We start from the raw sequence: 16,417 nt of genomic DNA, 5'->3' as shown, positions 1-16,417 counted from the left end.
TGCATAAAATGTAAATCACACATGGCATATGTATTATATCTCACGTTGAGTGCATGATATCTTGATATTGAATAGAAATTAAGGTTTAAAGACGGCTCTGAACAAAAGCAGACAACCCCCAAAAAAAGACCAGATTTATGTGAGTAGAAGAGCCCCTAGGTTCAGTATCAGTTTTCCAGGAAGAATGGAAACTGAACACATAAAAACTGAACAAAAATTTAACAACGCACAACATCATAGTGCCCTTACAGCATGATTCACACATCTACCTGGATGGAAGAAGAAATTTACAAAGTAACACATTATTTGGTACACTAGCACCAACCATGAAAATAGGAACTGGTAATATTTACTTGGTACATTCTCAAATAGAAACAAAAGGTCAATATTTTAGAGACAAAACAGAATTTATTCAGAATTTGAAATCCTTTTGCTCGTTGACACTATACAAATTATTTTTTTAAGTTATTAATTTCTCCCCTTTATTCATTTACTTACACAAAGGTGTATTTAGCTTTAGTAAAAAAAGTTTTCGATCACTCCCATTCCAATCCCATTATGAACAACACCATCATCACCAACATTAATTCATGAATATTATGTAAACATTTCTAATCAATAACATGTCAAACAAATTGCACAGAAAATAGTTTGTACTCCTACAGAAACATGGTATTAACAACAACAGAATACAGTTGTGTCTTAATTCAGGTGTTTAAACTCTCATTTATAAAGAGAACATGCCAAGGTCAATTCAATTTCTCATCCAAATGTGGCTGACGAAAGCAGCTTTAATTTTCTTTAATTTGGAAGAAACAACGATTCTATCCTTCATAATCCATCCTTCGCTGCCCTATACAGTTGTTTATTAAGATGTTCAGGTAACCCTCACAAACTCATGAAGCAGAAAATGTTGTGTGATATCATATTGTATCTATCAATCACTGATGTACATCACTTGAAGTGGAACAATGGAGAACTCGCTGCAGGGTGGAAATGAAGATGAAAGCCTGGCATCAACTGCACTATGTTGAAAGGAATTACAGCTAATACTAAAAGTCAGTCTGTCATGGAACTTTTTCCAGTTCACCACTTTGTCTGCAGTTTCAGGGCAAATTCATGCTGGTGAACATGTCTATCTAAGACTCAAAATGTTGATGAGGAGCACCTTATTAGTGCACCATTACTGAAGAATGCACCTGAATATAGACACAATGGCAAGGCATATTGTTGGGTAGAAAACACTGACCTGGTAAGATGTAGTTGAAATACTTACTTTTGGTTAAATATATATTTTATGGGGTTAGTAATGTTAACAACAAGAAAATCATGATGTGAATTCAGGTTTACAACTTAAACAACTGAAAAGGGAATATAATAAATGTGATAACCAAACATATTGCTTGGACAACACCTCTTACAACAATGTTTTTATTTGGGTTTAAAATAGACACAAGTCTGATTAAATGATTAAAAATTGCAATTTGATCATGTGTTAAAACACAGCAAGTACCTCAATGCTTCAGTTGTGTCGAAATATTGCACATCCACAGGACACAGAAGACTGTTGAAACATGCATAGGTCAGACATCCTTTACATTTCCACACAAAAATCCCCACTGGCCTGTAAAATATCATGTGTTACGATTTTCACAATGACTTTGGAAATACTGTATAAGTATCAAGCCAGAATATTGATGATATATTTTCTTTTATATGTCATCATAATGCTGGCCAATTACACTTTTGAAAAACAATGGCCAAAATATTGAGGTGTCTCATCATTCAGCATCATTTTAAAAGGTTTTTCTTGTTGCCACAGAAATGCTAATTTTTAAGATAAAATTACAAAATATAAAATATCTCTTCAGCCTTTAATGTTGTAAGTACAAGGTGTCAGCACCCTCAGCACAATGTCATATAGCTTAGATTTCATTCAGCTCTCTTACATGAAGGAGGACTAAATATAATTTTCTATTGTCAAAGGAAAAGTACAATTATAAGCTTCCATCTTTGATGCACAGTAAACCTACTCTGTTAAGGCAAGTGGTGACCAATACTTTATGGAAAATTTGCAAAAGAATAATGGTAGATATCTTGAAACATATTGCAAACATATGCATTGACCAACACATATCACAGCTGAAAATGTCCATCAGCCACAACCAACCTATGACAAGGGAGAAGAGAAAGATGATCTTATGTCTTCATAAACACAGTATCTTCTTCAAAAAACACTCTCATTTTAGAAACTGCAGTGTGTTTTACTTGCTTCACATCAGTCTACTACAGGTACAGTATGTGGTCCATACAAGCAGTTCAATCTTCTCAGGTTTCACTGTTCCATCTTACAGAATAATCAATGGATGTGATTTATATTTGCCTCATTACCATACAGTGCCTATTTTCATTACAAAAAACAATGATTAAGTGCACTTTTGAAATGTCCCATTGACCAGAAACATACCTGCAATTAACGTAACTTCTATATTTAATTTTAAACAGGTTGGGTGAAACATGCTGTCTAAATCAAATAGCAGTAACACTAGAATATATATCACTCACAAATTCTTGTCATGGGAGTCTAACAGCCAATGGCATAGCAATTAAACAGAACAGGAAGATCATCACATTGGTTAGATGCATTAGCCATTCCAAGTGCTTTAAGTACATGATGGATATTTATTTTCTAATTTTAATAAAGCGAGGTACTATATTGTATGCCCTTTCAAACAAGGCAAGCCACTGGTGAGTAAACTATATATAGTGGATATACTGTATCATGCTTGGTCTGTTAAGCATCTGCGCAGGATAATCAGGGCTCCCCCTCTTCTGAACAAAATGGCAATAAATCTGAGATTACTTTATTCAGGTCTCCAGGCTCTCTGTAGATGATTCAGGATAGTCCTTGTTATCCTGTCAGGTGTTCTGCTCATTTCTCAAGTCATGGTTTCTATAGCTCAGACACATCACACAGAGATGTAATCATTAAGGTTCAGTGACAGGCTACCTGAGGGTCAATACTGTAGGCTGATGTCACTGATGATTAATACTTTGTGTACATTGTCAATATCATTAAATGGTTATATTTTCATACCAAACAATTAAAGGGCAGGTTCACAATTTTCATATCATATGAACATTGAAACTGTTTGCAGTAATCATTCCTCTGGTTTATACTGGCCATTACAGATTCCCTCATAATGCACTTCTAAAGTGGCAAAATCTTCAGTCCCTCACCCCCCCCTTTATCTGTAGTTAATATTCAGCAGTCAGAGTCAAACTGATATTTTTTATTCCAAAGGGAAACACTGCAGAAGAAAACACCAATTGCAAATAACGTGTGTGTAATGTGTATGTGTTTTAAATCAGACTGTGTGTTAGGTCTTCCCAATCTGTAAATCAATCATTATTGTCAAACATTTCTCATTAGGACATTGGAACTGCCTGCCTGAGGAAACAACACATCTAAATTGCCTTCTCTTCTCTTCCTTTATGACTCCACAATGTTGCTACAGAATATTCATGTTTGATAATATTTGCATTTTGTCCAATTTTTATTCTTTCAAAAACATTTTTCTTTATTTTTATTCATATTCTTCGCTGTCCTGCTGTTAGTTTCAAAAGACAAAAATGTGTTTCAGTATTAAATTAAATCACTACTTTGACTACCCTCTCCTCTCCAAGTCTACAAAATATTGGAACATCAGATGTCTCTTTAACTATAAAATTCCCAGCCATCCAGTCACAACATACTACATCACTCAAATAAAATATGCTCTATAAATGACCTTTTAATCAAAGTTATGTTCTGAATAATAAATAATTCTGTGCTTTTGTGCCCTCTAGCAAGTTAAGTAGCAAAATATAGTGTTACATCTCCATTACAGATAGCAGCTTTCTCCCTTTACTTATCATTGTCAGTGCAACAGCTGAATAAGTAATGTCTGCTTTTAAATAATAAAAAAATGACATGACAATTTTACAGTGAATAAAACATTTTCCTCACACATCCTCATGTCAGAGAAATAAATACAGTGATTTAAGGAAGAACTGACAGTGTAAACAAAAATAAAGCTGTTTTCAGGGGATGCACAGATGCAAACTCAGACAAAACATTAAACTTTATAATTTTGCTATTATTTGTTAGTTGCTGTAATGTGAAGGGAGAGTTGGAATACCTATTTTCCTTCCTATGTTAGCAAAGCAAAGACATCCGTAACATATATACCATCTCCAATTTCCTGTTAACACAGTGCCGACATGGACACATACCCATATTTATTTAGTTTCCATGCCATTTCTTTTCCATTTTGTTCAAATAAAAATCATCAAATATCCAATAACAGTTCATGTTTCCTAAACTGTTTCCTAAACACTTTCCAGTATACATTCAGGAACATTCATGTAGAGTGAAAAACAAAGCAATAACCAAACCAGAGAGAAAATAAAACAAAATTAAAAAAACATATCAGAATAATTATTTGTGAAGACTGTTCATCGCAATACAGTTATCATATTTTACATCTTATTACTAGTTTCTAGCAGTCCAGACTCCCTTCCAGGGTGATGAGTTATAGTTTTTCCTTTGAGGGGATCCAGATATAGGGTCCTGAATGTTCCTCTATGACCTGTTTGCAGTGGTTATAAATGTCTTCTAAGGTGTCTCCTTGTACCAGAGCTGCAGAGCAAAGGGAACTATTTATGTATTGTGGAACTTTATATAGAATAGGTACATCAAATTTAGATTTTACAGCCACACATGCATCAGCGGTCAAATGTTTAAGCCCCTATGTGTAGACTAGAGTAGTAGAGTAAAAATGTTTTTGCTTGAATCACCTGGATTGTCTGACCTAAACATGAGCTTACCTTGGTCAACATAAAATGACAGCATATTTTATTTTGACTGAAAAGTGTGTATGAAACACAGAACAACAACAACAAAAACCAGAACATTTTTACACATACTGAAATCTAAGCAAAATGTCTAATTTGAATTATTTCACTTTAAAAACTAATATTTAACTTATATAATGTTCATTCTATTCTGTGAGAAGTTGGAACAAAGAGCTTTTAAATCAGCAGTTAGCATTAGCCAGCCTTTTGAGTTCATATACTTTTGCTTTTGCACGCTTATTAATACCATACCTGTGAAGAATTCACCAAACTCCTGCTCTAGCTTCATAGCCCTGTCAAATGTTTTCTTGGCTTGCTCCTCTGTCAGTCTCTTATTCATGTCCCTGCACAGGGGGAGAGGACACAAAATATTACAGACCCAGACATGATTCTGTCTCTGATTTTGATATAACTTATGACAACTGTGAATAAAAGTCCACGGAACACTTCACTTTCAGTCCCCCTTTGTAGTGATTACAAGCAGTATACAAACATTACAGTGTAGTTGTAAGCAGATATGAGGACATGTTAAGTGTTTATTAATGTACAGTTTTGTGAGCAATCATAACTTCTGTGTTGAATTATTTCATTTATTACAAATGTATTCTACTATGTTCTCATTATGAGTTCACACACCAGCCTCCACTTGTGGTGCTCACAGCACGAGCTGCAGTTGTTAATGAATTTAAATACAACACTTCTGTGTGCTCCATCTGCTAACAGCTACATTATAGTGCGATATAAGAATACTTACATTAATGAATCAATAGACTTAGGTTTTATGAAGATGGCAATGGGATAGAGTTGTGCTACTTGTAGTCGTTTGATGGCATTTCCAGACACATCCAGAATGCAGTGTTTACCCTGAAACAGAGGCACTGAGTTACAAGAGATGTACTACACAAAAGCACGCTAAGTCAAGTTAGCTCAAGTCAAGTCAAGTCAAGTAACTACATCCCTTGACAATTGTGGGACCACCACATCCTAGCACTAAAAGCCTACAAATGGTTCAAAATGCTACAGCTAGAATGCTAACCAAATCAAGAAGATTTGACCACATTACTCCAATTTTAGCCTCCCTTCATTGGCTCCCTATTCATGTTAGATCAGACTTTAAAATGCTCCTAATGCTGCAGGGCCTTCTCCTATTGGGCCCCCTTCCTCTGGAACAACCTCCTTATTGATATTAGACAGGCTGAGTCAGTTGAGGCCTTTAAATCCAAACTAAAAACTCATCTCTATGCCTTAACTTTCGGTTAGCATTTTATTATGATTCTTATTTCAGGTTACCTTTTTACGTTCAGCGGGTTGGGTCAGCCTCAATGCATCAGTTAAGCTTAGTAGTTAGTAAATGTTGTCCATGTTGTCCTGCAGACAAGATTACTGTAAACCATCTTAATATCACTGCATCACTCTGTGTGTTTCTTTCCTCAAGCACATCAGTGCCCAGGCTGTGCTTCTCTCTCTCTCTCTCTCTCTTTCTTTCTTTCTCTCTCTTACTGCAGGGTTCTGTCTCCGGAGCTGTAGAGTCTCCTGCTGCTCCCATGATCCAGCTCAACTGATGTTACAACAATTTAACATTTATTAGTGTTAGTGGTAGTGTTATTGCTATTAATGTTTCACTGCTCTGTCATTATTATTCCTTTAGCTATAATTATCATTATTATTACTACTATTTACATTTTGACTTAGTCTGTGTATTTACAATGTTGTCTTTCTCTTACCCCCCCCACCTCTGTCTAAACCCAAATGGTCGAGGCAGATGGCCGCCCACCCTGAGTCTGGTTCTGCTCGAGGTTTCTGCCTCTTAAAGGAAGTTGTTCCTTGCCACTGTCGCCTAGTGCTGCTCATGGTGGATCTGTTGGGTCTCTCTCTGTAAATTTAAGATCAAGAGTTTGGTCTAGACCTGCTCTATATGTACAGTGCCTCCAGATAACTTCTGTTGTGAATTGGCGCTATGTAAATAAAACTGACTTGACTTGACTTGACTCTGATCTCTCAGGTTATAATATCAAAGCTGCACCTTGTTAGATCCTTTAAAGCAGCAACAGACAAATTTTGGATTTTTGCTGAGTAGTATTACAGTTGGCGCTGCTGTCGCAAACATTAGATTGTCCAAAGCAAGCAACAAGCGTAACAATCCCAATTTGAATAAGAAAAGCAGCGCTATGATAAGGACAGTCTAAACACACATAGGATCATTGTTCTATAGCCATTACATTGTCCTATCAACATATATTTCACAATTGATGTGGTGCAACATGCAGCTTTTATAACAGATCAGAGGCTCACCCTTTCAGCCACATATTTCACAGACTGGACACTTGTTCCATAAAGATTATCATTGTACTGTCCCGCCTCAATAAACTTGTGCTCTTGGATGTCTTTCTCCATCTGCTCTCTGGACATCACAAAGTGGTAGTCTTGCCCGTCCACCTCGTAGTCCCTCTTTGGCCGAGTGGTATCTTTGGTGCAAGGAGGAAAATGAGGAAATAACTCAGTAACTAATGGGCAATGACACGACAAGCAGACACCTGTTATATGTCCTTTTTAATTCTCACTCATAAGATCTCACTCAGGTCTAAAAAGTAGGTGCTATATGCAAACACACTGTACATTAGTTGCGATACCTTTTTGTAATAACCACAAGACCATTATAGAAATGAATGGAGCCTCTTGTGACACCACTGATAATATCAGTGTTTGTTAAAATTAACACTATATGTTCCAATAAAACCTGCTGCTTTCATCCATGAGATATTACAACTGTTATATTTGGTGAGGACAGTGCTTTGCTGCTCTGTGCTGTTAAAAATGACCTGAAGAAGTGGCAACCAGAGTTTTGTCAGTTGTTAGAAAGAAAAAAAAACAAAAAAACCCTGAATCCTCAAAATAACTGTGTTACATTTACCATATAAATCCATTCAAAATACCCAATCACATGTTTAAGTGCTTGTTCTGAAATTTGCATAGGTACCTTTGTTAAACTTTTTTATATGGAGAGCAAATGGGGTGAATCCTCCTCTACTGTGATGCAAAAGGCTAAATGTTCCTCTAGCTTTGGCAAATAAAGGATTCCTAATTATACATTGTTCGATGAAAAACTGCTAGAACAAAACACTGTGAGAGTCTAACAACAAAAGAAAGTGACTGATAAATTATGAGGTAGGAAGTGTACTATTATCAAATATATATAACAACAGTGTCCTAATACTAACCACTCCAAACTAATTCTACACAAACTACAGTTCCAAAAGGTTTTGGTTAAGGTTAACCCTAACCCAACCCAAAGGATTCTAAGTATTTAGGGGGACAAATTACTTCAAGACTCATTTTCTAAATGAAGGGATGGAACAATCAACTCAGCTTGTCCACTCACTTACCTTGGTGCCCTGAACTGACAGCTGCTTTATATGGTTTAAAAAGTAAATTGAAATAAAAGAGATGGGTAAATCAGAACATGCAAAATAAAAACTTCTCTGGCTGATGACAAACACATCGCACAACACACAGTGGAGTAAGGTGATTCTGTTAGGATGAGCTAAAAAAGGGTTACGTGTAGGTAGTGGGGTCACACACACACACACACAAAAACAAACCAGAAAAAAACAGTAACTTAAGCTGATAATGGTGCCTCCATTCATGTTACTATGGCAGCATTACACGTTTCATGGGCAGCTTTCTCTTATAAAGCATTTACTATATGTAGTGAACCAAAAACAGCACTTATATCCATCTTCCTTGCCTCTTCATTTAGTGTCATGATATTAGAAAAAAGGGCTTTTAGAGCTAAATAAATAGCATTCAACGTCTTTTTCTTAGCATTGTGTGTAAAAGATTAGAGCTTTAGTGTGTAGTGATTAGATTAGAGCCTCTAGTTTCACTGTGGCATGTGGACAGGAGATGGTAATGAAACTGAAAAGGCTAAAAATAATTCTCTGTGTGACCTCTACTAGTTATCTCAGCTCATGATATCATGAATCTCATCACAGTTACACAAAAGTTTAACGGTCAAATTTCACTTCATCACTGAGATTGTTCGGACTATCTGCTGATGGAAATCTGACGTGAAACATTTACTAATTTCTCGTGGCTTATAAATTCAGTTTCTATGTGCATAAAAATAACAAACCTAAATGTGAAATTTGACTTGATAAAACGCAACTATACAAAAAAAGTATGTTAAGTAGTGACACATTAAAAAAGATAATAGTAATAATTCCAGTTTACTTACACATTTCAGTCCCTGTATAATATTCCTATAATGTCTCTGTGGCGTCTGTGAACATAACTGCTAGGGTTTACTCTCACTTACTACATGTACTTTACAGTTATCTATAATATTATACGTGTCTGAGTGTGCATCTGTGTTCCCTGCCCAGAGGGGTGTTAGGAGGAAGTAACAATTCATAACACACCCATCCTAAAACAATGAAAAAAGCACTCTTATACTTAATTTTTACTTGTTTAATATTCCTAGAATATCCATTTCAGAACTTCTATATCTACATATCTGGTAGGATTTGCACTTAACATACTTTATGTGTTTGTAATGTGTATGTATGTAATGTAATGTGTAATGTGTATTTAATTTCTAACAACAGTATTCAAAAAAAAAAAAAAAAAAAAAAAAAAAGGTTTCCTAAAGCAAGTTATAATTGTAGCTAGTTTACAGCTGTGAAACTAGAGGCCTATAACTCTAACACATTCGTACACATTTACATAGTTTACATCTGTTTCAGACTTTGGATGAATGGCTTTTGTTACAACTGTGGCTGTCATTAGTTTTCGAAAGGAGGTGTGAGGGAGCTTGTTCTTCTTTGATTTGTTAGAAAATTCATGTCACAATGCAACAGCAGGTATGATCATGACCACAACTGATTCTATAGCACATAAGCACATCAATCAAAACACACACAGTCATTTCACCACTTCAACACACTGTTAGTATCACATCATATCATATAACAATTATTGTGTAACAGTATACTACCTGTGATTTCAGATCATTTTTTTTGTCACTGTTGTCCATGAACAGTTCAAAATAAATTCCTGCTCTGTTTGCATGAGCTACTTACGTGGCACACAAGACCCAAACTTGTCTGGGAACTCTGATATCAGATCATCGTTGATTCTGTCCTTCATCGGTCCGAGGATTATGACGGGTCTGGCATAACTAACTGGAGGGAAAAACAAAGACAGACTGCATGTCTTAAAATGTCTTTAAAAGCCAACGGTTTAGCAAAACTGATGGAAAAAAAAAAAACTGAATGAAAGTAAACCTTCTAGAGATTATTTTACTGTGTAGAGTGCAGGATAGGTTTAGTTCTTGTTTGTGTGTGAAAATGCATTGCAGGATATGTGTTTTCCAATATAAGAGAAATATGAATAACAAGTATGGATAACTAGATATGGACAATAGTGGAGTGTGTCTGTGTCATTCCAGCTGAGCGCTGGTCCTCTCCTGTCTGTTCCAGCACACAGCATCATATATGATGGAAGCAAAATACTGCATAAAATGCAGTTCTCATTGTGAGTTAAAACACTGATGTGTATTTCTTGTCTTCATTAGCAGGATTCAGTTTATATAAATCAGAATTGAACATGAACAAATAACAATAGAATTATGCAAAGTTATATGAACTCTTCTTTGGTGATGTTCCAGTAACTCCTTTTGGTAACAATGTGCCATTTGATAGATGTCAACAGTTGTTGTAGGTGCTCCTCATTATTACACTGCAATTCATATGTTAGCTTTGGTGACACATTTACTGAGAAATGACGACTTACTTTCTTGCCGCATCACAGGTTCATACGATAGAATCACATCCTCTTGACTCCCTAGAGAGGTACATTGTAGGAAATGTTATTATGTTATTTGGACAAATCTCATTACTGACATAAACAACATGCCATAGTGGGCCAAATGCCACATGCATATGTCACAGGACATGTCCCTGTTAACTTCAAGTCTTTTAACCTGATGTTCTATATAAAAGTTGTTTAATATGGCGCTGATAACATCAAAATGCATGTATGTAGCTCATGCTGAATAAATGAATCATATGGTAAACTGTCAAAGCCAAAGAATTAACCAAAAGTCCATTCACATTTTTGGAATTTATTTCAGCTCCCTAAATGAATGGATTGAGGACTGCAGGAAAGTCTGGTGATTATGTGATATTTTTGTCACTTTAATGTCCTTACATTTTTTGTTGTTCTGTGTCAGCTCATGATTTTGTTCATTTGATATAGTTTCAGAGAGAATTATTAGGGTATTTGAGAAACTGCACATGAAAATCCATAAATAATCCTGATTAAGGGTAAGTAAAGGCTTTTTGTTTTAATTCTATTTTTCACTTATGAAGGTACAGTTGCTGGGCAAATTAATTTAATTTTTGAAGTGAAATTAGGTAAATACCACCCTTGCAGCAAACACATTAAAAATGAGCTATTCTTCTCCTTCCTAGTGCACTATTACCTGTATTTCAGAGTGAAATGATGCAGTAATTGTGGCATTCAGAAAAGTTTAAACACCCTACTAATTCAGTATTTAATAAGTCAGTACTTTGTAACCGCCCCTTTGCCAACTGTTCACCGTGGGGGTGAAAATCCTCTGCTTTGGGGTTGTTGGGCAGCCAGTGACACACGAAACATTGCACAGAAAGTGGAAGAATGGATTCCTCTAAATATCAGCAAATTCTGGACGCACGTGTCCTGCAGTCAGTTGGGAAAGTCAAAGTGAAAAGAGACTGGCTTCTGGTACAGGACAATGATCCAAAGTAGACCTCAAAATCCACCATGAACCTTGACCACAGGATCACTTTCATTCTGTGTGAGTAAGGCAGCCAATACATATCTCAAAACTTCAAGTGATCCACCAATGACACCAATGATAATTTATCAAGATATCAAGAATAGACTCTTAGCTGTCTGTAAGTGTTTGCAAGGTGCGATATCTCCCCTGAGGTTGTTACTAAGCAATGACTTTTTTCTGTTTTGAAGCTGATGAAATAAAAAGTAACAGTGCATTAGGATTTGAGGAAAGGCTCATTTTTAAAGACTGTTTGTTGGAGGAGTTGTATTCACTACTTTTTACTTCAAAAATAAAATAAATATGGAATTTGCCCAGGGGTGCCCAAACTTGTCCCAAATGACTGAAACATTTACTCCAACAGTAAACAACACACTACAACGTAACATACAAAACAAACAGACATAATTGTGATGTGCTCCAACTCTGCTTCAAACTGACATGCTCACAAGCATAGACAAAAACATTTTAGTTGTTTCTGCCAGTGTCATGCAAACATGCATTAAACATAATCTGCATCTGAGGACAGGGGTCAGTAAGGGTATGTTAAACATATATTCAATATGTCAATATACATTTGGGAGGCTCCAGTACACAAGAATCACATCTGGTGGCTCATTAACCAGAGAATGAAAACCCTGCATGCTGTGCTTCTTCATGAGGCCAACCAAACTGTTTGGTTTGTCATGTGTGTCATGTGACCATCTGACACTTCCATGCTTACAGATCTGAGCTCTCATTAGAAGTAACAAGTATATAAAATGATATGCATTATTACCATACACCACTCTGAAAATAACAAAAACGAACTGATGTCGTCAAACTATGTAAAGCTGGAGGAAAAGTGAACTTGAATCAGCCTCTTTTAAGGATATTAATCAAAATAAAAAACAAATATCTCACACTCTACAAACTACAAACTACATTTAAATGATTGTCTGTGATTAATCCTGGGCAACACTAAATAAAATAAATAAACAATTTCATACAGAGTAATGCCCATTGTGACCCAAATCTCTGAGTTTAGTGAACCTGCTTGAGACAGAGGTCAACAAACTGAGAAGCAAGACGAATCCAACAAATGCAGCATGCAACAATGCAGGCAAAAGAGACACATTCAGACAGTAAACAGAGATTATTCTCGGACCAACTTACTGAATGTCTTTGTCCCATACCCATCATCACCTATCCCTAGGATGTCCTATTGGTCATCCAAAGAGAGCCAGAATAGAAGAAAGACAGGAAGGATAGCCCCAACGTAAACAAAAGGTTTGAGGTAGTGAAAGGAGAGAGCTGTGGGCCCACAAACCTGTCTCTGTACAGACACTGAGCAGCCAGCAGGGGGAGCCAAATACACCATGTTAAAACTGAGGCTGGTTGAAATTGGACCTAAATGATCCCTGAGGGAAAACTGGGCCGCACAATACCACCATATGGAGACATATCACACAGAAATGAAGAGCATTGACTTGGCATCTGTCCTGCTGACTGATCAGCATCTGAGCCATAGTGTCTCTGACTCCAACAAAAAGAAGAGAGGGAAGAGGAAGCAGGAAAAGCCTCCACAGAGCTTCTACCCTTGAAATCCACCTGTATATACCCGATGTTAAGGCCTTTTAGCCTCACAAGTGATCTATATTGACTCTCTGCATGTATGCACATGTGTGTCTGTGAGCTTACTTACGGTCTGAATCACTGCCATCCTGCTCACCCTCTTTGTTCTTGTAGAATGGGAACTTTCGTGTAAAGATGAAATTCTTTTTACGTTTGTCATTGAATGACTGTGAGGGGACAGAAAGCATGGGGCACACATGTATATCTGTCACATTCATGCAGACAAAACAATTGCTTGCAGAAAGTGGGATGTCAAGAAGTTTTCTCACTGTAAAAACTAAATATCTGCTTCTCCCAGGTTCCCAGATAGTTTTAGTTAATCTGGTTGATTAAAGTAGGTGATGGTTAAATTGATGCTGTGTTCTATTTCTGGTTAAATCGTCTAGGATAACTCTGAATTTTGGATTGTTGATTTGACATAAGGAGATCATGTGAAGACAAGACAGGCATTTTTTAAACCACCTTTCTAATGTTTTCTGACATGTTATAGACTATAAAATTAATTGAAAGAATAAAATAAATTCTGTTGATTCAAAATGATTTGACTGAACAGCTTTTCCACTGCCATTTTCTTTGAAATCTTGTGATTTAATTCAGTAAAATATGAGCCCAGTCAATATAATTGAATGAATAAATAATAAAAAAATAATAAATAAATTAAATAATTAAATTTACAACCATTACCATACATTACTGGGATATACATTTCCTTAAGCCTATTCAATAATGCAGCAGTGAAAAAGCTATTTATGTGTTGGCACTACTGGCAAAGGAAAATCACAATGAGTTTCTCTTTAACCAAATTTAAACAAGGAAGTTTTAAACATGGCACCCTGATTGTGACAGATAAACATCTGTCATGTTCTATGTCATACAGTTAGTTCAGGAAACTATCTTTCAGCCGTTTATTTCATTGTCTGAGTTGGTGAAACTTAATTATAAACAGATACAAAACGTCTTCTGAAATCTACATAGGCCCTGTTATCTAAAGAGGACTGTATGGGCTGTATTTTCATGTCGTTGCATCGTGCAGAACGTGGTGAGGCACCGATGTAATGGTATTTTTCCTCAGGTGCACTAATGGTTACATCCTCCACTGTGCCAGCATGAGGAGAGCAGCCATTGATGGTGTGGTGACAATCCAGCAGTTCCCTGCAACGTTGGTGAGAGAGACTGAGATTGTCTTGGGTGGTCTGCCGCCTGCTCACAGTGGTCTGACCGCTCAGCAGACTTGTGCACCATAATATTTTGGTCACTATATTTGGTGAAATCACATCTGTATAAACCTAGATGTAGAGATACAGTTACATACCTCTCCACTCACATTTGTAAATAGTTCTAATACAGTCATGGCCCCATGGATTTCAGTGTCACTATGTCCCAGACAACAATAACTTTCAGCTGAGATTCTCAGTCATCCAGGTCATAGTAGTGTTAAGTGCTAGAGCTGAAGGTAACTAGACTTTTCTCTTTGCTTTTAGGTTTCTTGAAGACGTTATAAGAAACCTAAAAGCGCTCCAGTTACCTTCAACTCTAGCGCTGAAGACTCTCCACAGGATTTCAAAACTGACAGTGTCTCATGAGGGGACAGTCCTGTGTTTTAAGGGCAAGAAAGTAGTGGGTGTGATTGGCCATTACTATCACAACCTCTAGCACGTTCGCCTATCATGTATGACAATAAAATCTTTCCTCATTTCACACCCTGACGAACTGGACAGGGATTACTATCTGTGCCACGCAGCCTGTTTCATGAAAATAGAACCCTCAGAGTTTAACAAACATAACACTTCCTGTATCCTGGGAAATAATACAGCAGCTCCTAGTTCTTCTTGACATACCACAGTTGCATAGAGGCAAAAAGTAAAAGCAAGGTGAAAGAAGAGTTACTCAGATCATGCTTTGAGAGACATAACATAACTGAGGTTTAGTTTTGGGACAGACTGTCATAAACACATGCAAAGATAGAAAGATGGAACTTGAGAGGATGAGACTTCAAATAATGAACATGCTGTCTATATCACCATTTGAAGACAAAATGAAGCTGCTGATGTGTAATTTTGTAGAGTTTAGAGGGCTTCATGTGGAGAGTCATGCTACAGTGCATTAACCATTTCTTTTTAAAGTTCATTAAAAATCTGGTTTATACAGTACTTAATAAATGACATACCTGGGTGAATTAAACATTAAAAAGGCACTGACTCATGTACCTAAATCAGCAGAAATTAACACTAAAAAGAAGAAACTATTTTTGTCATTACATGGCCTTTAGAAATTTGGAGCTGCGGCTCACAGTTGTCACGTCTTTGTTGTCCATGTCTTTGGTGTGTTAATGAAGAAATATATTACACAATGAAACTGGATGATGTGTGGAATCAATGAAATCTATCTAACATTTTAGAGTAAGTTGTGGATGAACATCAAACTACAGTGAGAACAACAGAGCTAAAGAACCAACATCTGAAGACAGTCTGAACACAGTTAAATTCAGTTATAGGGGGAAGACACACAGTTACTCTAAAGATTTAAAGATCTTTTGCTTCTACACAGGACACTCATTGTTATATCTGAGCTATGAATCATCATATTCATGTGGTAATATAAATTGTCATTTTGAAGGTCTCATAAAAGCACTTACCCCTTTTGAATCAAATGACCCCGGCTTGGCGTTGAATTTAACAGTCTTTAGACGTGCCCGCTCTTTCCTTTCCACCCTGCCAAGCAAAGAGCCATGTCACTCATTAACCACAGATGGAATGAACTGACTCACACTGAGTTGGTGTCAGTGAACTGAGCTACTGAAAGTTTTGGCAACTCTTGGGTGAAGACAAGCTTCAAACACTTGTACTTAAACTTCCCAGTCATCTCTGTAAATATCAGTAAGGTGTCTTATATGTGTTTGCATGAATAGTTTTACCTTAACACAGGTGCATTGAAATAGACTACTCTTATATTTGGGTTCACTGTGTGAAGGACACCCTGATGAAGACAAGTATGCTCATGAGACATTATAATTTCCCAGCTCATATGACCACCCATTTGAGTTTTTGAAATTGGATTTCTTATGCCACTGCTCTTGATGTCATTCTTTCTCTT

The 16,417-nt window shown here is 36.5% G+C and overlaps 1 protein-coding gene across 5 annotated transcripts in view; it reads right to left on the bottom strand.

Annotated features, from left to right (window-relative positions):
* Positions 1 to 374: 374 nt before the first annotated feature.
* The window catches only part of LOC108893312 (disks large homolog 2), a 123,869-nt gene continuing 107,826 nt past the window's right edge, over positions 375 to 16,417 (bottom strand). For 4 of the 5 annotated variants that reach the window (XM_051078631.1, XM_051078630.1, XM_051078632.1 and 1 more), the window contains 8 exons: positions 15,960 to 16,035; positions 13,395 to 13,491; positions 10,687 to 10,737; positions 9,975 to 10,076; positions 7,189 to 7,361; positions 5,651 to 5,760; positions 5,149 to 5,240; positions 375 to 4,681 (listed from right to left, as the gene is read on the bottom strand). In XM_051078631.1, coding sequence (XP_050934588.1) covers positions 4,575 to 4,681; positions 5,149 to 5,240; positions 5,651 to 5,760; positions 7,189 to 7,361; positions 9,975 to 10,076; positions 10,687 to 10,737; positions 13,395 to 13,491; positions 15,960 to 16,035 — 808 coding nt within the window. In that variant the 3' untranslated portion in view covers positions 375 to 4,574. Of the gene's footprint in view, positions 4,682 to 5,148; positions 5,241 to 5,650; positions 5,761 to 7,188; positions 7,362 to 9,974; positions 10,077 to 10,686; positions 10,738 to 12,865; positions 12,912 to 13,394; positions 13,492 to 15,959; positions 16,036 to 16,417 lie in introns of all 5 variants that reach the window. The other variant, XM_018691260.2, reaches the window with a different exon arrangement.

This window comes from Lates calcarifer, linkage group LG20, assembly GCF_001640805.2.
Source record: "Lates calcarifer isolate ASB-BC8 linkage group LG20, TLL_Latcal_v3, whole genome shotgun sequence".
NCBI lineage: Eukaryota > Metazoa > Chordata > Actinopteri > Centropomidae > Lates > Lates calcarifer.
Note: the sequence above shows the minus strand (reverse complement) of the source record. Positions and strands in the feature narration are given on the sequence as shown.